The sequence below is a fragment of the Anarrhichthys ocellatus genome, unplaced genomic scaffold (genome assembly GCF_004355925.1).
Source record: "Anarrhichthys ocellatus isolate YVR2014 unplaced genomic scaffold, GSC_Weel_1.0 scaffold14, whole genome shotgun sequence".
Lineage (NCBI taxonomy): Eukaryota > Metazoa > Chordata > Actinopteri > Perciformes > Anarhichadidae > Anarrhichthys > Anarrhichthys ocellatus.
In genome coordinates, this window is record NW_022280044.1 from 6,260,211 (window position 1) to 6,285,916 (window position 25,706).

At 41.8% G+C, this 25,706-nt stretch overlaps 2 protein-coding genes across 2 annotated transcripts; one reads left to right on the top strand and one right to left on the bottom strand.

The window, feature by feature from the left end:
* Window positions 1-728: 728 nt before the first annotated feature.
* On the bottom strand, window positions 729-9,907 carry LOC116387289 (protein lin-28 homolog A-like). Its single transcript, XM_031854239.1, has 4 exons — window positions 9,877-9,907; window positions 8,698-8,852; window positions 5,287-5,465; window positions 729-957 (listed from the first exon to the last, which is right to left on the bottom strand). The coding sequence occupies exons 1-4, from the start codon at window positions 9,905-9,907 to the stop codon at window positions 729-731; spliced, it is 594 nt and encodes a 197-aa protein (XP_031710099.1).
* Window positions 9,908-15,831: 5,924 nt separating this feature from the next.
* Window positions 15,832-24,110, top strand: maneal (mannosidase endo-alpha like). The gene is made up of 4 exons (XM_031854349.1): window positions 15,832-16,989; window positions 17,428-17,537; window positions 22,271-22,347; window positions 23,069-24,110. The coding sequence occupies exons 1-4, from the start codon at window positions 16,470-16,472 to the stop codon at window positions 23,703-23,705; spliced, it is 1,344 nt and encodes a 447-aa protein (XP_031710209.1). The 5' UTR covers window positions 15,832-16,469; the 3' UTR covers window positions 23,706-24,110.
* Window positions 24,111-25,706: the final 1,596 nt, after the last annotated feature.

Genomic DNA, 25,706 nt, shown 5'->3' on the forward strand with positions numbered 1-25,706 from the left:
AATAACTTTTAGCAAAGTATTTGGCAGCCCGGGATATGTGTTCTCTCATTACATTCACATGTTGGATTGTTTACCTCATCTTTCAAACGTAGTAATAAAACAAAACTGTAATAATGCAATGTTTGATTATCGATTTACAACAAAGTATTAGGGATGCTTTTTTTTGAGAATTATATTTTACTTATGTTGTAAGAAGAATTAAGTCATCATTTTGAAAAGAAAATGGCTTATTTTTACGAGAAAAAAAAAAGAAGTGGAATGGTAATGTAATATTTGACATATTACATATGGGAAAAAAATGTTAAGTATTACTACGAGATGTTTACTACAACTTTTCACGCTATTTGTGACTTTTATATTTTTGACTTCTCAAAATTATACGATTTTTATTCCCCTCGCGGTCGGCGACCCTAATACTCTGTGGTGTCACTTGACCTGCAAACCAAACCCACATATCAGAGAGTTGTAAACCAGCAAGATGTTATATTTTGTAAGTAAGTCTGATTGTTTCATTCTAAAGCTAAGAAACTTATCCGAGGCAGAAAAACAACGTAGAAAGAAAAATAAAAGTTGTCAAAGTGGACATGTCTGCCAGCGCTCTATTGAACAACGCATCACATCAGCAACACAGTGATGACTCCTACTTTGCCGCTCAATAAATATAACCTGAGGTAGCTCTTTCTATAAGCAGTGTTCCAGTGAAAAACCTCGCAGTTTCCCTCGATCGCTCACTCAGACTTTTCAGAGACGAAGTCCTGCCTCTGCTCCTCTTCCTCGTCCCTCTGTGCGGTTCCCTGAGAGCCTGGAGACGAATGCTGCAGCTGCTGCTGCTGCTGTGCTTTGACCGGACAGCTGGCCACCATGTGGGAAACACTCTGACAAAAATGGCACTTTTTGGGCTGAGGGGGCAGCTGACACTCTTTGGCATGGTGGCCGGGTCCTCCACAGTTGTAGCATCTAAAGTGAACAGAAGACAGGAAATGAGCTCAGAGGGGTTTAATTTGATGAATTAACGTCATTATTCTCCAGAAATACGTTTCTTGTCATTTCTGTTTTACATTTGACTCATATTAAGGTTTTACTGTGAATAGAGGTCAAGAACTGCAACAGGCTTAAGCTGTTGAGAAAAACTGTAAACAAAAAGGATTTTACTGGATGCTAAATGTTAAATATTAGTTCCAAGAATACTGTAAGATTACATTGAACGCACAATGTAATCAATTAATAATCATTTATTTGTATTATTTGAATAATGCATGTAATAGCTTTGACAAGTAGCGGATTTTGAATCTGAACCAAAAAAAATAAAATTCCATTTGCGGTGAAGTGATTAAATCCCACCATGAGAGGGCAGCACACCCCAACATTGGCTTCAGATCCCTCTGTCTCCATGCATCCACATTACCTGCAGTACCAGAGGTGGGCAGCTGTTAAGGGATTTGGCCAAATTGATCTATCTTCGTGCCTCAAGGGATTGTATAAGAGATATTTTGACAACCAAACTTCAAACTGGCTTTATTGTTCTATACCAATCATGATTAAAAAAAGGTGGAGCTTGGCACTCAGAGTGTGTTTTTTGTCTTGTTCCTTCACTGTGATCTTTGAGCTCCACTGTGCAGGATGACGTACGTGCAGAGTTTGTGTTCACCTGCTGCAGGGGGAAGTTTATCTGTGCTCACCTGAAATCTCAGTTGAACACCTGAACTGGATTTTTTTAATGTTAAGAAGGTGAACTATTTAACCGAACTTTTTGTGAAGAATCCATATCAAATACGAATTATTGTTCAAAGCAAATTTTTTGCATGTCTTAAAGCAGTGATTCTCAACTGGTGGGTCACACTCAAGTTTTTAATCGGCCGAGCTGCACGGCCAGAATCTGCAACTTTATTGCTCACACTGTACGGATCAATTGTTCGGCAGCGTGGAGCTCAAACAGATAATACGACGTTGCGATCCTCAATCTGCAGCTGAAACAGCTGATCGGGCAAAAAGTCTCAAATACTAAAATGAGTCGGGTGCGACCAATTTGGGGCTGAAATCTGCACAGTGTCTGCTCATCTTCACCGAGGCACCTCGACTAACAGAGCCATCATTAACGTGATTAATTGCACCTGTGCTTTTTCTGTCCGGTGTGTAAAAGGCACTCACTCATTTCTAATTGCAGTTTAAAGACACATTTCTTAGACAAAAACAAGATATGATCATATTCACACATTAGGATGACACTGAAAGTCAGCAGATGATAACATAAAATGACCATCCGGCCATAATTCGGCAGGTCAAAGCATGTATGAATCTCCACACACAACAAGCTGCTATGATTAAACCCAACACTCCTGCAACCATCTTGATGTGTATTGTTAGTAAATCAATGCTGAGAAAGCTAATGATCAGCAGCTAAGTGAAATCCTGTTGGTGAATTCATTAAGGCAGGATAAGTAAGGCGAGTGAGGCTCAAGTACTGTGTCGTGTGACACAAAGAGACACTGGCCACTTAAATAAAGGAGCAAAACCCATTGATTTTTTTTGCGGACAATCTGGTTTTACTACAGGCCCTGGCTTTGCCCCTTTTGCTCTCCATCTGCAGTTGAACAAGTTTCATGTCTCTTTATATTGCTTTAATACTTGTGCAGAAATACATGGAAACTGAGCACATTTAATATAACACGCTACAGCAACCTTTGGACAGCAGCATGGACAGAAGTGTAACTTCAACAAACTGAAACTGTGGAAACTGTCAGTAAAAATGATTATATCTGATGTACTATACAGGTAAATCAAAATATCACCTCCTAGTGTACTTATAATGCTCTGATATCCTCTTCTCTTGTCTCTTCTGCTTCTCTTTTGTCAACAAATCCCATTAAGACCATGACTAACAATACTTAAATCTTTAACGCTGCATTCATTCACGCATTAGCAAACTATTGGCTGTTCCACTAATATGAGAAATAACTGTGTTTTTTTGCTGCTAAATGCTCCACTATGTTCACCAGCTAACTCTAGCCCCTTTTCACACACGCACTGCTACCCCGAATCTATCTGGACATTACCCACAGGAAGTGTATGTGAGAACGCAAATGTCCAGATCATTCGAACCGAACATCAAACGAAATTTACACTGCCAGCTTCTTAGTGCAAAGTCTGTGTTGTGTCCCATTGGTTGTGAATAGAGCCGTTCATTATCCAGAGAATTCACAGCAAGTGAATGGCCGTGTTGATGACGTTTCTGTCATGTGGCAAAACCAGAGGAAAACAAACCCATGAAGAAGATGGGTCATTTACATGAAGTTGACCCACCCCTCCTGAAATCGTCAGACAAATTCAAGGAACGGGAAGAGATCCAGTTGTTCACGACCGAATCATAAACCGGCTACTTGATTGCAGTGTTTTTGTTTTACGTCCTGCCTCCAGCATGCTCTACTCAGGCGCCACCCCAAAACCAAAAGGGAGTATTTCCAGTGGGCGAGAACGCATCCAACACGGACAATCTCCTGATGTGCGCTTCATGTGTCAAAGGGCAACTCCGGACAATGTCCAGAGAATCAGGTCTGGACATTGTTCATATGAGAAGACGGCTTCTAATTAGATTGTCTGTGTCAGACGTGTTCTTACTTGCTGTAAATACTCTGTTTGGTTTCGAGAAGTTTCCTAAAACAGCTGGTCACTGTAGTTTTTATTGTATGTTGCATAATGCATTTGTTAAGGACTATTTTCAGCGGCGGAGTAATCCCCGTTTGGCGCTCTTGTGAGTTTTTGGGGCAGCAGGACGGTGTATGTGGGATTGAGTCAAAATAAAGAGTGTGTGTGCTTGTGTTACCCAGTGCATGTGTAGCTCATTGACGGGTTATTAATAGTTTTTATACAGGAATCGAGCTCTATTGCACAGAGGAAGAAGATATATCAGGCTTTGATGCACACAATACTTGTCAGTAGATACATTCGTTGTCGGTGTGTCTTTTAAAGTCAGTCGGTGATACAGAGTGATGAGACCCAGACCGAGCCCTGCACCATCTCACAGCTAACCACCACTTCCTTCCTCTCCTTCCCCCTCCTCCCTGCCCCCCATCAGGGCTCAGTATTGATCAGCGTGGCCATGAGGGCGGGAGAGGGAGCTCCTTTGTTTCAATACAACTGTGACCTCTGAACCCTGACCCCCTCCTCCCACCCTCCCCTCCACCTCATTTGCACACCACATCCCATTGTTGCTATGGCAATGGTGACCTCTGACCTCTCCCAGGCACCTACATCTGTTATCAATTAAATGGATAGGATTCTTTCCTCTGCTGAATACTACATTTATGTTTGGGAGAAAAGAGGAAACATGTGAATGCAATCAAACCTATAGCGGGTATTTAAGGACAGGAAGTTGTTGGGATTATTTTCATCACTGCTTACTAATGAAGTTCAACTATAAAAGATGCTATCGCATTAATAACCTTGTTGGATCTTAAGGCCTACAATCTGCAAATCAAACTATAAGCTTTAACTGACACATTTGTGTTTTGGAACCAGTGAAAAGAAGAAAGTAGGAACGTCTGAATGCAATCAAATCCGAGAGGTATTGAAAGATAGGAGGATGTGGGATTCATTTTATCACTGCCAGCCATAATTAATATGCTCTAATCTAAAAGATGCTATCAAATTAATAGCCTCGCTGGATCTTAATTACCCAAACATGCTTCAAAGACAAACAGAGCAATTGCAAATAAATGACAGTTTCCTCCAGTAGAGTTCATTTGCAGGTTCGTGAAATGAATTTGTGTTTTGTAATAAAGGAATAAACTTTGAACTGATGAAGCTACCCTGTGGCCGGCACAGAAGCCAAAAGACGGAGCGCTGAGCGGTCAAACAATCTATTGATCCAGCTCAGCCTGCTGCTGCTCAAAGAGACGACGTTTAGCCAGCAACTTTCTTTGTTTGTTATTTAGCATAACTTTCAGCTCAAGATTATGAACTTTGAAGTATTTCTGAGTAATCTCTGTCTTTGCTGAATCCTGCGTGTCATTTTGGGACATCCTGTCTCATTAAAGAAGCAACGTGAACATTTTGAGACATTTTGGTTATTTGCTCTCTTTCTGAGTGTGATGGGAAGATTGATATCACTATCTTGGCACTTGAGTCAGGACCTGGTTAGCCTAGCTTAGCATAAAGATTGAAAGCAGGGGGAAAACAGTTCTAAAGTTCTAAAAGATGTGCGGCATAGTGTAATGTAGACAGTACAAAGCAAGCATAGTGCTCAAAACGTTGACGTGTTTTGGTACCATATGCATAGACTGGACTTACCTATCACCCTTGGAGCGTCGTTTCTGGGCACTCTTCGGTCTCCTCTCGCTGCCCAGACATGGAGCTCCGTTGGGCCCAGAAACCCGGAGAGACTCCAGCCCTTTAGATGATTTCTTAAAGGTGAACTCAACGGCCTCGCCTTCTCTGAGGCTGCGGAAGCCCTCCATGTGCAGTTTGCTCTGTCAACGAGAGAGAGGGAGAGGGTCAGAATTAAACGACCTATAGAGCCCATAGGGTGGATGAGTATACAAGGGATTTAAGTCAACTCCTGAACCTCAAAAACAACTATGAATAACTGGAATTAAAGCTCTCATGTCAGAATTGGGAGCGCAGGTGTGCTGAGATGAGAAAGTAGGCATTGTTTAACTTCTCCCATGTTCTCTTTTTCATTCTTCACACAACTACTTCTTTCAAGTTTTGCACGTAAAATTAAGTGCAGCACCATGAATGCCTTTGTAGATGGACTGTCCCAAAGTGTGCCCCATTGTCCATCCATTTCTCTGATTATTGGGCCTCTCCCTTCTATTTGACGACAGGTACAAGCAGGCTCGTACATTTATTTTGTCATCATTTACTTATAGTTTACCTGTACTGATGCAGCTTTTTGTTCGCCATTTGGCAGTTTTTTTGCAAGTTATAAGTTAACTTGTTGGGCAGTTTAAATATAAATACATTTATTTAGGGGATAAAGGTGATATTTAACCTTAAACGAAATTTAAGTTTCGGTCCTTACAAGACAAAGAAGCAGCTTACTTAAACTGACCACACACTTAAATGTTGCATTAATAGAAACGTGTAGCCGCTGTCAGGGAATCCTCAGCTCTCTCATAAAAATCCAATCCTGTTGACGGCCCTGTTTAAACATCAATGCTTTCAAACACCCCTCCTCCCCTCGCGCGTCTCCAACCCAACCTCCAAAGCATTCCTCACCCCCCCCCCCCCCCCAAACCCCCACCCCCCCCCCCCCCCCCCCCCCAAACCACCACCTACATGCAGCAAAAGACTCTCCAAAATGAGTCCATCTGGACAAGTCTCCAGAGGACCATTGCACTGGAGGATGCTGGGAAATGACACAGGGGAGGAGTGCATTCCTGGGATAGCTACTAGGAGAGGAGGCGAGAATGTATGTATCCTGAGAGGAGTAAATCACCAGCGCATGGTGTGCTGCACTATTGATGTTTTACTGACTAGCTTTCCAATTGTAGTGGTAAATAGAGGGAAGGATGAACTACCACACAGTGAACATGCCAAACACCAGCAGTTATATGACTTCCTCTTCTTGAATTTGAATGTAACATCAAATATATTCAAACTCCATAAAACAATGTCTCTAAGTAAATACAGTTTTAATGTAAATATCACTTCTTTTGTTGTCTCAGTAGGACCTGCTGGTATGTTGTTATATTGCTCTGTTAATTTTGAGCTCACATATTAATGTAGTTCATGTTTTCGTGCGGTATTTTCAAATGGAAGTCTAAATTTTCCTGAACAGTGCTCGTCCTGAGATTATTTCCCATTCTGGCTCCACCTTGGTGCAAAGCATTCACTGCTGTGGTATTCCTGCGCTGCGCTTCCCAGAAATCCAATTTAAATCAAACAAAGTCAGCAGCAGGGTGGTGGCAGAGAAGGCTCAAAACATTAGAGCTTAAGAACACAAAAGCAAATAGACAAAAAAAAAAAACGCCATTAAAGTAAGAAAACATTTTCTAGCATATATCCATCCACCACCGAGCAATGAAAGTAGTCTGTCTGCGTTGAGCCTGGCTGTATGCAGCAGCCACAAGCCAACCAGCAATGAGCCTTAATGGTCATTTGTTGCTTAATACACATTAAAGCTGCTGCTGGAAGAGCTGGAGGAAATATAGAATGTAAACCTGCTGATCAGTATGATGACCACAGCTGTGAAAGGCTCTGCTGACTGCACTTTACATGGGAATTAGACCAAAGCTGCTTTCAGCTCAGAGGACAATATGTCTTTATTTTTTCTTTTATACATCTGCTGTGTTTCCTGAGGATAAAAAAAACTACACGGAAGAAATTGTAATTAAAAAATAAATAAATAAATTTGGAAAAAAAACAGAAGAACTGGATATTTAACACGAGCAGTAAAAAAGGAAATTAAATCTTGTTTTTTGCACTGTACACATAATATCATGGATTCTTCTTGGCATATCAATATAACAAAAATGTCTATTTCTGCTCAAAACAAGCAGTATAAGCCTCAGTTAGGTCAAATTGTAGTTTTTAAATATGCTGGGATGGACGGTTATATCAGAATAACTTCAACTAAGGCCTTAAGCTTTGTCTTTTAGTTTCTGCATGTATCATTTGCTTCAAACATGCTATGTTACCAATAAGCAAGTCTGGAGAACTAACTGACTGGCCATACATTTTGACTTAGAAAATTGATCACAAACTACCAATCTACCTTAATGGGATTTGTTCAAATTTGGCTTATAAAACTTAAGTGCTCATAACAACAAAACCAGACAACAGTCTCCCACTAGAATACACCTCGGCACATCAACGATTCACTGAGGCCCAAGACAAGCATGTGAAGGGCCTTATCCCCTCTCTTTCATCAGATGATTTACAGCAACACAGGGGCAAGTAACCCGAGGAGAGGTCTCGACCAAAAGGCTCCACATGGGAGGTGGGACTGAAATTCAGGTTTGGGTGGGCTCCCTGATGCTTTCATGACTTTATAACAGGAAGCAGGGCTGGATGGGGAGAAGAATGAGCCTTATTGTTATATCTGCTTTAGCCTCTAACCCCTTTTAAATAGAAATGTTTGAGCTCAACACCTTTGAGGTTCCACAGCAGATATCCCTCTGGGAGGTGAAGGGAGCGGGGGAGTGGCAGCATTTAGTCAGGCATGGCCGACTTAAAGATGTGTTAATCTCCAGGTAATTTTACACAAAAACACATCACGTGTCTTACACTCTTCTTATGAGCTGATTTTGCGTGATAATTCCCGACTTAAGTCCAGAAAGATGACACTGAAGTGCAGTTTCCAAAACAAAAGAAAAGCAGTACATATTCGCATTTAAGAAACTGTAACCAGAGAATGTTAGTTACTATGAAAATACCTTGTTATAACATGAAAATACCTTATTATAACACAACAATATCTTGTTAAAACATTAGAATATTGTTATTAGGTGAAAATCTTGGTATAACGTCAAAATATATTATTACATGAAATGTCTTGTTGTCAGTATCTTGTTATTACATGATGGTACCTTATCATAATGTGAAAATGTTATTTTGAATGTCTGAGCACCACTTCAGGGCCCAGCTTTTCTGGTTATTCTCAGGAAAATCTGAATATAAGGTGGTTTAGCCAATTATGAAATAAACCTGAAATGTGTGACACCTGAGATGTGACAAGCAGCAGCAGCAGCGTCTCACCTGGTGGACGAACACGTCCAGCGGGTCCTCCAGAGGAGCTCCGTCCCTGTTGCTCATGGACAGGAAGCCGAAGCCCATCCGCAGGTTGAACCACTTGCACACACCGCTGCCCCGGGACAGACCCGCGTCCTCCTCCTCGCTCCGCGGACAACCCGCTGCTGCACAGAAAATACGGAGATTGTTGGTGAGAAAGCCTGATAAACGGCAGCAAAGTGAAACCCAAGAAGGGCCGCGTGCGTCTGACGTGTTGCGTAATGGCCCGAGAAAACAACACAGCAACAATGTTCTCAGATGATTACGATGGAAGATGCGTTTTAATACGGCTGCAGCTAATGTTCATTTTCATATCAATTAATCGGCAGTTTTTTTACCCAATTATTAATGAAAAAGTCCATAAAATGTCAGAAAACAATGGTCAAAGGCTTAATACGATTTCCCGAAGCCCATACGCCATATTCAAATGTGTTGACCGAGTAAAAGTCCCAAAAACATTTGACTATTACAACATATTTTTCAAACATTTCCCACATAATGCATAAAAAAAGGATGTAATCGATTATTTCCAGTCGATTTCTTCGCCTTTATTTTACTTTTCTTGTTCAACTTTATTACTACACCCACAATTGCTAACACATGATGAACTGAGGGTGATTAACCCACTACTTACATAATTAAGGAACCAAACAGAGTAGCCTTTAAAAATATGAGGAAATCCACCATCCACCAATCATTAATCAAGTATAGTTGTTTCAGTCAAAAGTAACGATGCTGATAGTATTTTGATCGCTGTATGATATCATTTGACAAATTCCCCCTTGGGGATGAATAAAGTATATATCTAATCTAATCTAATCTAATACAATATTTATATATATTATGAATATTCTCACTCGTTTTACAATAACAGAAAACAATATATAAAATGTCTAAATATTTTTAAATAAGCCTCGATGCACGTGCACGTATCTATACTCACCAACAGACCTTCGAAATAAAATGTATCTTCCTTCTTCTCTGACAACATTAAAATTCGTAAAAAGCCATTTCTTTACGGAAGCGAATTATTACAATCCAGCTGTTTCTATTTCTCCAAGGCTTCTCAAACAAAGAGAGAAATTAATTTCCGAACAACATTAATTAAAAGCTGGATTTCTCAGTAAACGTTTGTTTGTGGTCTACCTGTGAAACTCGGATTGGAAGCAGAGCCCATCCCGCCGCTCTCTGCTGCTTTAAAGTGCACCGAGCTGCTGTCCACTTCTTATACCTCCATTCCACCTCCACACTAGAACACGCATACCCCCACCCCCACCCTAGTCACCAAGTCTTGGCAGCACTTCTGGAGAGATGTTTCTGAATAGACAGTCCCCTTTAGAAAGGAAAGAAGAAGACAATGCAAGACGAAGAAAAGCTTCCCCTTTCATCTCTTTTCTATTCAGCCTCCTTCCTTCCATCAGAGCATCCATACCTTCTGCCATGGTGGGAGGTTTCCTCGGCCCCCTGCAGAAAACAGCTCCGGCCCACAAAATATCAGACGGAATGAGTTAAATGCATGCTTGACATCCGTGCACGTTCTCTCCGTGATGATTGTGTGTGCGTGTGTCAGTGTGTGTAATCCTCCAGGAGAACGAATGCCTTCTGCCTGCTCCCTTCTTGCACAATATGCAGAAACCCCCTTGACCCTCCTACCTCCAGTAACCCCCACCACACACACACACACACACACAACCACCTTTTCGGTCAAGTCCACGTGATTTCCAGTCGCAGATAAATCACACATGTTCAATAAGATAGGGAGGCAAAACAATTGACAAAATGACCAATCAGGGCTTTGGACGATTCAGCTTAGTGTTGCACCCTAGGGCCTAGAAAGATATTACCCCGCCCACTGCCACCCTCCATCGCACTCTTACACACACACGGACACACACACACACACACACACACACACACACACGCACACACAGACATATAATAAAACCCATCTGCAAAGCATTTTGCAGCTACTGTTCAGATTAAAAGATGGTGTTTCCATTCCATTTTCATAAATCTAATCCACATTTTTATCTCAAGGTATACTATTTACAAATGATGTGGCAATATAAGCACAGGAAATATAACAACAAGCCAAAAAATAGGTTAGCCTGTTCGAAATATGCAATGAGATTTTAGAGATTTTAGGAGAAGCTTCTGATTCCTGCACAACCCACACAAAATGTTGTACTTCATAAATGCAATGCATGTAATTGTAATAAGTAAGACCTACAATGATGCCTTACTTATATACATTTTTATAATAATATACTGTGATGAATGAATACATTAATGGATTGTAATATTTTAAGTTTTAAGGGCATTTTATAACTAAAATGAAAGCCATGCGTTCTTTTACAGCTGGTGAAAATTCAGGGGTGACTTTTGTCAATTTGAAGGTGTTTTTAAAGAAAACCTTAAACCGTGCAGATAATCCATTAAACACCCGTAATATATTGGCAGCCATTGAATTATGCATTGATTGCGTAACTGAATTTGGACCTTATTTGGGAATCTTTTATTTTTTATTTTTGAGGAATGGTTTTTAGGTTTTTTTAATGCTATTTTTGTAAATCTAAAGGGGTTCCTAATCCTTAAAAAATACGTGAATTCCTGCGGGAAGCCCATTAAAAAAGCCTTAATAAATACATAAATACCTTGAATAACACATTTCTTCTGTAAATTTAGTGGGAAGTCATGTATCAATTAAAGTCAGCTACATTTTAAGGGTTTTATTTTGGGCCTTTTGAGAACCCCAAATAACACTTTAAATTGATCATTGATCATTGATGAATTAGTGAAATATTCATGTTTCAAATTCATATTTAGATTAAGAAGTCATGTACTACATGAATGTAGTTTTAGAGCTTTCAATATAAGGAGTTTTAAAGAGGGTTCTCAAATACACAGACAAATGAGTGTAGTGAAGTATTCGACATATTTGTCACCCGGCTGCCATCTTCGAGGAAACTTTGGTCCTGAATGTTCTCTAGATGATCCGGATGGATTTGTTGCTGATGAAATGAAGCTTCTTGCATTGTCTCCGCTGAGGTGATTCACATCCACCTGTTACAAGTTTCTTGAAAAACATACGGTGGCCCATTGGAGTCATTCCCCCACATTCATTAATAATTAATATTAATATTAATGACACGCACACACACCCACACACACGTACACACACATCAGGAATTAAATATGTGAAGCGATAATGAGCTGAAGTCGGCAGTTTTTCTGACTTTCCTGTGGAAAGAAATGCATCTTATTGTCTCTGCACATTTTGCGTGTGTGCGAGGTGTTGCCTGATGAAAACAAATGACTACCTCCATTCATGCGTTAGCCTAATAGTCCAGAGGCGCTCTGAAAGTCGCCATGGAAATGGAAAGGCCCAGCGGCTGCTGCACCACAAAACAGGCCACCCTAAGGTGACCGGGGTCACCCAGAGGGGCTTGTGGGAACAAAGCCTTGGCACGCGCTTGTTCAACAGCCATCGCTGAATCAACACACACACACACACACACACAAAGTTGCCTCTCACTAACAGACAGTGAAAGTATTTGAATACATATAAAAGTACGGCTAAGACTCTGCAGTATTTATGCTGTGAATGTAATGCTGTAGGATTTAAATGACTGTGTGAGCCCCTGTGTGTTGCAGAGGGGGGAAATAAGCAGCAGCCCCACGGGAAGCCTGTCAGCTCACCTTTCACCCCACCTCCAGAGGGAAATCAATCAATAAACCTGATCGATAACAAATCTGTAACGTGCTGCCATGTTGTGACAGATATCCCTCCCACAACGAGCCTCTAGGTAGGAGAGGCTGCCGCGGGCCACCTCGGGGCAGCAATGACAGGCTGAAGCCTTCTTTGACAAATGAACCTGTCCGTTAAAGGAGTATGACCAGATTTTTTTAGGGGCATTGTTACTTTGGTTGAATCTACTATCAAGTGAAACAGAAAACAGATTCATTTTCATCATATGTCAATGTGGAGGACATTTGCAATGCTACAATGTGTGTGATTTTTATGTGTTTACAGCATATTTCAAATGACCGATGGCATAAATTCAAACAATTCTGATGGAAATGTGTGCAGTCTATGTGTTGCTGTCAGCTCATTTATCTCAGATCTGAGGGAACATGCGTTCTCTCTTTCAGTGTCCCTTCTGACACCACCAGATGGCACCAATGTCAATTTGTTTTTTTATCATACACTTAAAACTTAAAGGAAAAAAAGGAACATTTTGAGGAAATACTGCATTTGCTGTGGACTATTTTCAGCGGTGGATTAATCCACATTTGCTGCAGCAGGACGGTGTGTGTGGGAAGTAAACTACAGTGTGTGTGTGTGTGTGTTCATGGTGATGAAAGAACATGTTCAGTGCAACAGTGTGGCTTATTAATGTGATTTTAATAGTTTTAGGACAATAATGGAGCTCTATGGCACTGAGGAATTAGATATATCAGGATTTGGGTACACAAACAAGTCTTTGTTCTTATTTGTGTTTTATTTTTTTGTGACAATAAGAAAAGTATAGAATATCTCAAGGAGGGTGAATATTTTACATTACGTTGAGGGGAAAATAAAGAAAGCTCCATTATTAGTGTTTGATGCAAAAGGTTCATAAAAGCGTATGGTGACAGGGCCATGCATGAGATGACAATACATGCAAATCCTCATAAATAGCCTTCGTCACACAACGGGTAGTTAGGTTAGTTTCAGCACTAACGGCTCCACCAACAAAACAAACGCTTCCTTTTGGGACATTTCTGCAATGTTATGCCGAACGACAAAGTCTTCACAGGATAAATCATTTACATTTTTAGGAAAGAACCATTGTTGATAAATGCCTGAAGCCATTGAATTTCCTTTGAAAGATTTGGCATGAAGCTGATTATTGATAATGGACAATTAGCCATGCAAATCTATAGGACACCTTGGAGTGGCTCACTGTCATATTCTCTTATTTCTACAAAAAGATAAAAGATACATAAAAAAATAAATTGCATATTCTGTAGGTATAGTGGCCATGTGAAATGTATATATGTTATTTAAGCACGGATATGGATTAAGCATAGATTAATTGGAAAAGATAATGGCAAACCAATCTCTTAACTTCATGGTGACAACCACCAATTATTACAGTAATAAATGAAATGATATTATCAGATGTCATTGTGCTGATGAACAATGACGCCATACACAGACTACAGATTGGTGAAGGCGAGAAGATTTATTTAGGTAATCAATGGGGGACGGTGAAGGAGTGCAGACCAGGCTGGAAGAGGGAGAGTGACGTGGGCAGGCCGAGGTTAAACGAGGTGAACCTGAAGCACAAGAGAAAAGGCAGTTACTCAGAAAGAGTGGAGAAGCCAGAAGCAGCTGACTACCACAGTCGTGTAGAAGCAACAGTATGGCCCGGAATGGGAGAGGTGTCGGGGTAGATCTGTAGGAGTTGATGTGTTGATTGCAGCCAGGTGAGCAGAGAGCTGACGAGCAGATTGATGGCAGCCGTGTAGGTTGAGCAGGGACCCATGAACCAGTGAGAGAGAACACACACACACACACGCACAGAGGAAAAACGGGGTCATGGAAGATGTGTGAGCAGTGGGGAACACAAGGAAACATAAGGGTTAAGACAAGGGGTAACATAAAGTATATATTAATTCGTGGTCAACCTCTTTTCACAACCTATTCCTTTTAGAAATGATGGTTGTGTCATATGTAATTCAACTTATAACTCAATTGATTTAAAGGATAGACTGTGCCTGTTGATATATACACAATGGACCACTTAATTGTCCTGTATAAATTGCAAAGCCGCGAGATTGATGGCTGGGACTGTGTGGGTGACTGTTTTCTCATCTTTCTCACTTTATTATATTTGATAAGTGATTTTTCTTTATGCAAAAAAACATCCATGTCAGAGCAACACAGTGTCTTTCCTGTGTAATCTATTCATCTCTAGATAAATGGGTGACATGTGGACATGGATAATACTCTACTCTCACAGACTGTTGGGAGATAATAGCCATCCGTAGTGCACAGGGACTAATACACCCACAATCACGAGTGTTATAGAAAGCACTACTTTATCTTTGCCACTAGATGTCACCTTAAGCATGTATTCTCCTAGACCACCCAAGAATAAAAAAAAAAGGTTCAAACATAATCCAAAGAAAGACTGCCGTTAGATCACCACACAAACATGAATTAAAGGTATGTTTTGCAGCGTCGACAGAGATTGCGCTCCAGTTGATATAGTGCTTAATAGCACAGCGTTTCTTTGTCATATAACAGAAAAGTACATGATGTATTTCTTTCTATGAGATAATGAAATGGCCTATATATTATATATATATATATATATATATATATATATATATATATAGCTGTATAGAAAAGGCCTAAAAGAAGAAAATGGATTTGAAGTCCTTAAGGTTATGGTTGTAGTTTACTCAAAGTCACAGGAGCATCTGTGAGAGAGGTCCTTAGTGTCACAGAGGTGAAAGAAAAGCTTCATTAACAACAAAGTCACAGCTTGTTACTCATTGTAGTGTCTTGACTCATTAAGTGTCTCATCATTGTATGAAAATCAAAACACACTGGATCTGTTATCTCCTTGTACTTTCTTCAGAAGTGTCCTGAATTAATTAAGTTATTTTGGGTACTGAATACAGGGGAAACAGACCCCAAGGTTCTGAGACATATGCTGATTTGTATGCTTCCCTTTAGGCAAATTTCACATTTTGCATGTTTAGCTGTAACCTTCTGTGCAGTGAATAAAATATGAGGCTGCACTACCAATCTTTTTTTTGTTCATAACGTGGACAAGTAAAACCATGGTTTTACCGGATTATAATGTAATAGAATTTGCTCCCGCCCATTTTCAACACTTGATACATGTATTAAAAGGCTACAATTCAGTTGTTTCGGTTGCTGTACTACTAATACTGACATTTGTATCATTTTGACACGCTCTCGTGGGCCACACAGAAATGCTCGTAAGAGATGAATCCCAACAGATACGCACGAGCTCCGCCTCCTGCTTCTCCTGTGGCATTAATCACCCCTCATACCCGTATTTACGGTTGGGGTTAATCCCACCCTCCCTCCTTGCTTCGCACCACAAAAACAAATGTTTCACTGTCTCGTCTGACAGGAACATTCAGTAATAACAGTGTTCCTCCCATGCTGGGGCTGGTTCCAGCAACAGAACAAACAAAAAAACAAAAACAAGACGCAGATGCGATCCCTTGTGATGAAGATGGGATGAACATGAAGAGATGAGAGACAGAAGCCATTGGACGGAATACAAAGGTACTTGCTTTATTAGAGCTTTACAGAATCCTCCATTGTGACCATTTCTGTTTTCTTTAGAGGGAACTGTAGACTGATAATAAAAAAATATCGATTTCTCACTTTTATCTCGGAAGAGAAAAGGATGGAGCAAAATAAAACCCGAGGTGCGCATCGCGGCGGTGAGAAGGCGAACATGGGGGCGATGTATTGAAGCGTTATAGTGCGAGATGCCTACAGGTCGTGGTGATGGAAGTGAAATGAGATTGCGTTGCTTGTCGTGCGTTTAACAGGCTCGATTATGCGCCAGCCTCTGCAGTGACTGAACGCTTTTTATTTTTACCTGCTGAAACACGATGACTGCATTGGTGAGCTGTAGCTGGCGGTGAGAGGAAGGAAACCCGCGCTACTGGCTTGTTCGTCTGCAGCACCACGGACAGCGACAATGACTCGGCTCCGTAGGAAAGCTCTCGTGGCACTTTTCCTCTTCACGCTCTTCATTTTCGGGGCCATGATGGGGCTCAGGACGCTGAAGCCCAGCGACGGCTTCTCGGACCTGGCCCCGGGCATGGACTTCATCGAGGAGCGATCCGACAGGAGGCGGCTGGACGTGAAAGACGCGGTGGCGGCGGCGGCGGTGGTGTCGCCGGGCCAGTTCCACATGGGCAGCAGTGACACTAAGGTGGTTTTCACCAAGTCGGACCGAGATTACAGCATTTTCTACGACGTGCAAATATTCTACTACCTGTGGTACGGCTCTCCCGGCATGGACAACAAGTACATCCACTGGGATCATGTGCTGGTGCCGCACTGGGACCCAAAGATCGCTGCCAGTCATGCCCAAGGAAAGCACACACCTCCAGATGATATCGCCTCAAGTTTTTACCCTGAGCTGGGACCCTACAGCTCCAGGGACCCAACGGTGCTGGAGTCGCACATGGCCCAGATAGAGGCGGCTGCAGCAGGTAATTCTTGCAACACTGCATGGCTCTATACATGTTTCCCTTTTTGTGGACCTCCAGGGCTGTATAGCCGGTCCACCCAACGCCCCAACTCACTCATCAACAATAGTCTAAATAAAGTTGCCATAGCTTTTATTGTTGATTTGGTTATTGCCTAGACGCCCCAAAGTTCTCAAATACAAGCAGAACTGTATACATTCTTCATAATTTATCATATTGCATAATAATAACTCTAAAAAATATAGTGAGTTTCAGTTATTTTATTAAACTTTTTTGTCAATATCAATGAGGAACACTGGCTGAAAGTCATGATTTACTTTTTAACGCCACATCCCAGAAGTTGACATTTCCAGCATGTTCCTGAATCCCCCAACAAAGCGGTGCTTTAACCTCCCTGGCTGTACTCAGAGCAGACTTCCTCCCCATGCTGTGGTGTTGTAGGGGTGCTGGTGTTGTCCTGGTACCCCCCCGGGTTGGCAGACGACCACGGGGAGCCCACCGAGGACCTGGTTCCCGCTGTCATGGACGCTGCCCACAGGCACAGCATCAAGGTAACTGGTGAGACAACCGGTATGTTTTTTTCCTTTCTGATGATTTACTGAATGAATGACTTGCTAGTGACAGTTAAATGTTAAAGCTGAGGTTTGTTTGTTTTTTTAACCGAGTGTGACAAGTATATTTCAAACTTTTGAGGGTTTCATCCATTTAATCCTGTTTCATTACTGTCTGCAGTTTATACTCCAGCAGAGCAAGGTCATGTAAAAGTGCATGGTGCAACACAGCTAATAGCTATGACCCTGTTTTGGATTCTCCAGCTCTTTGTTGCCTCAAAAGTCAGCACAGTTAAGGCATTTGCTAATGGTCAACAATGCAGATGTGAGTATTTAGCATTCATCATGAAAGTTGAACTTTAAAAGATTGGATTTTGCTTTTGAATGCTGGTGTGACGGGTCCTTAAAACTGCATTTTGTTTCCACTTGAGAAAAAGTGTGTCATGCCCTTTATTGAAAATGCAGCATGTCTTGCAGCTGCATTGCATTCTGGTCCACCGAGGCTCCCGACAGTGAAGAAATGGGTGCCTAACCAGTGGGGCCCAGTGGCATCTCCACTTGTGATGCTCAGACCTTAATACCTGACATTTACAGTAATATGGAGGTTGTAGAGAGATGAAAGTGTTCTGCTTTCAGACGCCTTTCTATTCGAGCCAATAGCTGTTTTTAAAATTTGAAGTACTTTAGGGTAGATTGTCTTTTTCAAAGCACCACCTAACGAAGTCTTTAGCACTTCGTGGGTCTGATACCGTAAAGCCCTAAGATGCTGAAGGTGCTTGAGATGGCGGTGGCAAAACAAGCTGAGCACAGCATTCAGCATTAAGGGGACAGAATAGCTTCCCCTCGGTCTACTTTAATGCTCCTTATATGGAAGTCTTAGACGGAGAACTGTGTCTCTCTCTGTCTCAGTCGCACTTACACAACAGTGTGTGTCTCACAGCTGACCCGAGGGCTAATGCTCCAGTGTTTCAGTGCAACAGAGCTGCCGCTGACAAAACACAGGCTGAAGTCACAGTGTTTGTGAGCAGCCATGTGTGTGTTTTCTCTGCCCACATGCCATATATGTTGTTTGTTACGGTGCTTTTGACACAGGAGGAGATCCTCTGTTATTATTCAAATGCGAAATGAGGGGTGATGAGGCACTGTTGTTCCTATTTATATCCGAACCAGACCACCGGTGTCACAGATATCCGTTGAGACCAGCACATATGAGAGACAGGAGGACACAGGCTGATCTATAATCCCCTCCAGCACTCCATCCTCACTAATTAAGCATAGATTGACCCTGTTTGCCCAGTGAAATGTTAGGGTGCTATAGCAGAAAACAAGCAGAGATCAAATAAAACCAGAGCAGAAAAGTACCATCTTTTAACTACAACAAACCTCTCACGAAAAAAAGGAAGCGCTCTTGTTTTAAGGATAATTGCAGTTTTGTCAGAACATAGATGGGATTTGAGTATTTTGAATGAACTGATCATCCCTTTCTTCCTTTTATTTTCATCACCATCAAGTCTCGCAAATAAAAACATTAAAAGCTGCACCGATCAACATGTTTGATGTAAACAGCGGGTCAACGGATTATGTGCAATGTGAAAAGGTGTTGTTTTCCGTAACAAAAAGAGAATTATCGGCCTGTGGGTTTTCGTTTTTTTGGGCCACGACTTTACTGTTTTGGTTCAGTCTGGTTTGGTTCCAGCCGCACACACCCACATGATGATATAACATCATCGCCTCGGGTTAGTGTTTGTCATCATCCGAAGAAAAAGCCAAACATCGGGCGAAACACTCCAGGAGTGGTTGTGTGTCGCGGCAGCGTCGACACACCTGAGGCCTGGAATGTAAATACGAGAGTCTGTCGGCATCGCACAACTCGAGGGGGATCCGAGCAAACAAAGCACTTTTTCATCCGCATCCATCCGTGGTTTCATACAGCCGCGCCAGGAACAGATTGAGCGGCGTCTTACCTCGCTGGCCTTTCATGATTTCCAACCGGTCGAGACGGCTGACAAACACGAGCCTGTTCGCCAAACACCGCCGCGTTACCATGGAAACTGTTTAGGAAGACCTTGCAGCCTCTTTTGAAAGATGGAGTGGGCGTTGTGTGCTCAGTGTTTGTGGCTCTGTCAATGCTTTAGTGTTCGCTGAGCTGCAGTTGACCCTTTTCCCCCCCTTTTGTGACTGAAGCAAACAAGCGTACCACAGTTGTTCCTGGATGACAGAGGCCATCAGTCACTCAGCTTTCAGCTCAGGAAGAACATGACACAGTGTTTCCTGTCAAATCAGGCTCATGCCTCCAGTTTTAGGGTTTTATTTCATTTACTTCTTTTTTATATCTCAGCTGTACATGAACTAAAATTCCCTCCGGATGACTTGAATCTCAAAAAAAGAGATACTCTCTGAAGCTTGAATTATTACTGAGAAGTAGTTAAAAAGGCTTTCTGAGACTCTTGGGTCAGTGGAGTAGATGTCATCCTGTTTCACCTAAATGTGATGACAGAGACGACAATACGGAACACGCCTGTGGGGATGGTGAGCATCTGCTTCTCTTGTTCTCTCCTCCTCCTCTCAGCTCCTTTATCAAGAGATCCTCAGCATCTTGCAGGGCTAAACTTAGCTCCCTCTTCTGTCTCCTCCTATCTTTGTACGAGAGAAAAAGGACACCGTTTGACCGCCTGTTTTCTCTTTAATGACTGATGACTCTTACAGCAAGGTGCCTTTCCAAAAGGCCGATTATTTCTACACCATTGGTGCAGCCCTGTGTCCCGAAAATTACGTTCCCATACAACAAAACCACATTGTGGATTAGGTTTCGGGGGGAAACATTTTTTGTCGTGGATTACGTTTGCTTCTGACGTATCACAAATTAGTTTAAAATGAACTTCACCCAGCAGACAGCTGTTTGAGTCCTGTGTGAAAGTACTCTTGTTGCCTAAACATTACCAAGTCATTTTGTTGCATTTTTGTTTTGTTTGTTTCTTAATAAGGCCATATCAGCCAGTATTACCCAAACCAAAAGTGGCAGCCGGGTTGCATTGTGGGTAATGTGGGCACCAGGTTTTTGACGGGGAAGATTGTTTGTATTCAAATTTAGCTGGAAAGAAACTGAAAAATACTTTTTGGGACATGACAAAAGATAGTTGAACAATTAACAGAGAGAAACAACGAATGTGTTGTTTTGTTGTGTCTTTAAGCCCTTACAGCAATGTGTTGTGACAGAGTTAAAGTCATTTGTGAACTGTTTAAAGTAATGCTGTAAATGTTTTAGATTTCGGGGCCGGAACAAAGCCTTAATCCTTGAATAATACAAATCTAAAGAAGCAGCAGTTCTTAATAAGATGTCAAATGAGTCAGTCCTGAAATAGTGACACTTCACAAAAGCTTAAAACAGTGTTTTATTTTGACTGCAGGTGAACTCTGTTTAAAGGCTATTTAATGCCTGTCAATCATCCAGAGGCACACACTCATCCATAAAGTCTTTGTAGGCGCTGGGCAATAATTATCAGAACAAAAGGAAACCAACGCACCAGACACTGCCATCTCTCTTGTTCCCAGTTCTTCATTCTTTCCATATTGACATGATTGAACAACATTTCAACCATTAATGATTTACTTTGTAGTCAAACAGTTGTCAATCATTGTCTTCTCCAGGATCGTTTGGTCAAAATGTTGTCAATCATGCCCGTGTGGAATAAAAGAAGAATCAGGAATGAGAAAGAAATGTGTTCTTTTACCGCTTTATGTTCAGTGAACATTCGTGAACAAGCAATGGCTTCTAAACAAACTCCCAACTCCTCTCTCTCGACTCTCTTTACTCTCGTCACTCCTGTTACTCTGTGCTGCGACTCTGCTGCTGTACGGAGTCGACACTTTCTGCATAACACGATTAGCATATTACTAATTAAAGTCTTTTTTATTTGATGAACATTGGTGCTGATAAGTCCCTCCCTTTCTGGTGGACCACCATGGGCCCTTTCTTCAGAAAAATGACCTGCGGTAGTCAAAAGCCAGAGGCAAACAATTATTTGATCCCATTTGGATTTTGCCATGAATTACACATATGATGTTTGTCAATTAAAAAGACAATTTTATAAGTCAAGAAAGTCACAGTTGACGTAAAACTGTTGACGTAAAATACGTAATGAGAAAGACTGCACACCCAAAACCTTGTAGAGCCGATCCCATGAGCTAGCTCTCGTGGAGCCGACTGACTCTACTTTTGTGTAGCTGCGGTCTCAACATGGCCAGAATTTTTGTGATTTCCCAACTCTTTTAATACTTTTTTTCAGCCGTGTTGGTGCTGGTAGAGACGCAGTTCACTGAGTGTTTCTCGCACAAAACTAAACGGTACCACGGCAAACCTACGACAAAACCACGTCTTTCTCGACTTGCAAAAGGATCTTTTAAATTGACAAACACCACGTGTGTAATTCATGGCACAATTCAAACGGGATGAAGAAGTTATTTGTCTCTCGCTGAGACTTCGCCTCTCAGTGCCCGAACACTGTGTTACACCGGCAACAGGGACGACCACAACAGGCCTATAGGTCAAACTAATTAAATGTTGCAGTCATATTGGCTGTCCATCAAAACAAATAATACACTGGAATAAAGAACAACTGAGTGCTCAGTTTGAAATTCACTGCATAACCCCTTATTTTTCAGGTGTTTGTGTGTTGATGTTGCGCTTTCATGATCTTTCTGTTAACATCTGTATTCACATGTGGTTTGCACAGGTGGCCTTTCACATGCAGCCATACAAAGGACGGACGGACCAGAGCATGCATGACAACATCAAATACATTATTGACAAGTGAGTTGTTTATCTATGCTTCCACTCTCCTCTGTGCCCGTTGTGTTTCCTTTCACTGACCGAAGGGTGCGGCTCTGATTTCCATATCTGACGTTGGAAGTCTAGCCATGTGGTGAAACGTGAAGCCTGAGAAGGGAAGCTGAAGAACAGGTTGTTAAAAATAGATGTCTCCCCTGTGGTCCTGACTCATAACATTTGTATTCAGCTTTTCCCAGAACTCAAGCAACGTGTAAAATATGTTAGCTTTAAGACGGAGACATGGGGAAAGGCTGCGAAGCTAATTAGATGGTGTTTTATCCAATAATATATTCAGTAGTAGTCTGATTAAAAAACAAACAAAAGAAGCTCATGATCTCACGCTGTGAGTGGAAACAAGAACAAAGAGTCCAAGCGATGCCAGGTTAATGATACGAGACTGGAGTCAAATCAAAGCCCAGCCTCCAGTTGAATCTGATTTCTGGACTTTATTTTGCTGCCAGAATTTTCGCAAACCTACTGTGTTGGCCTTCTGTATGAAATAACACAAAAAGTGGAGGGACAGAAAAAGAAATGATGGTTTAAGTAAAGAATAAATATTTTCTGAATGTTAGACAATCTTAGCTTTGTTAAAGGTGCTACATTTTAGCATCACTTAATTTGATGATGTGTTACTGGTAGTTAAACATTGTTTTTCCATGCATATTGCAAGAGGTTGAAATTCTCCCTCTCTCGTGTTTCTCAGGTATGGAGAGCACGGCGCCTTCTACAGATTCAGATCCAGCACAGGGCGAGTCCTGCCTCTGTTTTACATCTATGACTCCTACCTGATGCCACCGGAGTCCTGGGCGGAGCTCCTGACAATCAAAGGCTCCCACAGCATCAGGGGCACACCTTACGACGGCGTCTTCGTCGCCCTCATTGTGGAAGAGCGCCACAAACACGACATCCTGGCCAGCGGCTTTGATGGCATCTACACCTACTTTGCCTCCAACGGCTTCTCCTTTGGCTCGTCCCACCAGAACTGGAACGTCATCAAGGCGTTCTGCGATGGAAACAATCTTCTATTTATTCCCAGCGTTGGTCCAGGGTACGTGGACACAGCTGTTCGGCCGTGGAACAACCATAACACCAGGAACCGAGTTAACGGACGTTACTACGACACGTCTCTGCAGGTGGCTTTGTCTGTCAGACCAGAAATCGTCACCATCACTTCCTTTAACCAATGGCATGAAGGCACGCAGATAGAGAAGGCTGTACCCAAGAAAACAGTGACCCGTTTGTACCTAGACTACCAACCTAACCTGCCGGACCACTACTTGGAGCTCACGCGCCAGTGGGCCGAGAACTTCAACAAGGAGAAGGACAAGTGGCTGATGTGAGCGGGGCTTTGTTTCCCTGGTAGATGCCGAGAGCATGACCAGAAAAGACATTAAGTCAGCAAAAGACAATCCGTTTATGTTTATCTGCCTACCTTGTTTTGCTCCAACTCTGAGCCCCTCTGATGAGATATCCTCTAAATGTTCACTCTACCCTTACTGTTTTTAATCACTAACATGTTTCTGTACAGGTTAATAACTGATAACTGATATGTTGAAGCCGTCACACGGACGGACAGATGATCATCGTTTCCCGATAACAGCTCTGTTCAGTCTCTGTTTGCGACATCAAGAAAGTGCGTCTGTGTACAGCAACTCTGCTCTGCGGGCTCTTTTTCTTATTTTCCTATGATGAAAGACTGTTCTTTCCTGTATCTCTTTGAAGACAAATTAAAATGTGTGTCTGTTTGCTGTTGGTGAATCAGTGGTGTCACTGCGCAAGAAAGGTTAGAAATGATCAAAGAAGTCTGCCCTGGGTTGCAAGGATGTGGTGTTTCCGTCCGTTCCTTCAGACATAGTCTAAGTTGCATTTGTTTAGTGCTGGTGACATGATTAGAGTCGGCAGAATACAAAAGATGAGGCAGGAGTAGAACTGCTGAAAGCTGTTCCAGCTGGTCTAAATTATGGGTGCTTTATGGGTTGAAGAGCTGGTTGGCTAGAGTCCTTTTTAGTCTACAATGTGCAATTAAAAGTATTATATTGAACAGAGTTTTATAGAATTCAGAAACAGAGGAAATCTGGTACAAACCTCGAGCTTAAAGGAGGATTCTGATTTACAACCTGGGTCTTGTTTCCACAGTTTTAGACTATCATTGCTATCAGTTATGGTAACATTGTACTCACCGAAGCTGAGATCTGGGAACACGGTGACATTGCAACAACAACGTCTGTTCCCCATCTGACAGCTTTTTGTTGCTATGTTGCCACATTCCCAGGTCCCGAGCACGAGGGGATGAAAGCAGAGTCGAATGGGGATAGATGATGGGCAAGGCGATGTCACTGCAAAGAATCACGGGACTGAGACTCAATTAGGTTCGGCCTCGGGTCAAATAGTCCTTTTTGCTTCGGAAGGTTCCTAACTGAGTGAAATGACCCGGAAGTATTTAAGTGGCTGCCATGATGAGAGCTGTACGAATTCACTAAACTGCTAAGGGAAGGTGCTGGACCTTCCTTTACGAAAGGAAAGCAGATAATGCCGCCCCACAGTATCTTACGGCAGCAACATTTAAAGTGACGCACCATTCGGCCGTCCATGAAAACAAGGTTTAACAATTATACTCATACAGTCATAGAGTAATGGGATTCATGTTGATGAATATGAACAGACAGTTACAATCCTTACGTTTCAGTTCATATGTATTTATTTTACAACTAAATATAGGAACACACTACGTACACTACGCAGAGATGAGAAACAATATACGTGAGTTAAATCTTCAAAAAGGTTTAAAAAAAAAGTGTTACTGCAAATGCATTTACAGTCGAATAATTTCCCTAAATCCTTTGCATTAACATGCTGTGTTTCACAGTATTACTGTTCCTACAGTAAAATACTGTAATCATAGACAACCAACAGCCATATATTTTAATTATTTTGATATTCTGCACTTATACAACTTTTATTCCCACTGTTATTCAAGGTGTTGTATCCTCTCCTTAAATTGAATAATTCAACAAAAGCTTCCGGTCTCGATGTAATGACTGACTAAGCACACAGGGGGGTGCTCTTGGTTTTGTCTTAGCTCTGCTACAGTTGTAGGATTGTAGTAGATGTAGACACTCAGTTTATGAAGCAACACAGTCAGGAGTCACATTCATGGTTGACATTTACATAAATTTAACTTTTTGGGTGAATCCGAGCAGAAGAATTTTATGTTCAGCTCCCTCTGTTGACATCATGTGACACGGCACCCGAGCATCAGTGACGACACTCCGGGTCCTGGCGAAAGTCAAACTGGGTAAATCAGACAATCAAGGCGTCTCTTAGATTTAGCTTTAAGTGTT

Excerpts from the sequence above, each read along its gene's own strand:
- maneal (XM_031854349.1), top strand. The coding sequence starts at position 16,470 with ATGACTCGGCTCCGTAGGAAAGCTCTCGTGGCACTTTTCCTCTTCACG. Across the intron at positions 17,538-22,270 it reads CCCACAGGCACAGCATCAAG|GTGGCCTTTCACATGCAGCC; the intron begins GTAACTGGTGAG and ends TGGTTTGCACAG. Across the intron at positions 22,348-23,068 it reads ATCAAATACATTATTGACAA|GTATGGAGAGCACGGCGCCT; the intron begins GTGAGTTGTTTA and ends CGTGTTTCTCAG.
- LOC116387289 (XM_031854239.1), bottom strand. The coding sequence starts at position 9,907 with ATGGGCTCTGCTTCCAATCCGAGTTTCACAG. Across the intron at positions 8,853-9,876 it reads TTCCAATCCGAGTTTCACAG|CGGGTTGTCCGCGGAGCGAG; the intron begins GTAGACCACAAA and ends TCTGTGCAGCAG. Across the intron at positions 5,466-8,697 it reads TGGACGTGTTCGTCCACCAG|AGCAAACTGCACATGGAGGG; the intron begins GTGAGACGCTGC and ends TCTCGTTGACAG.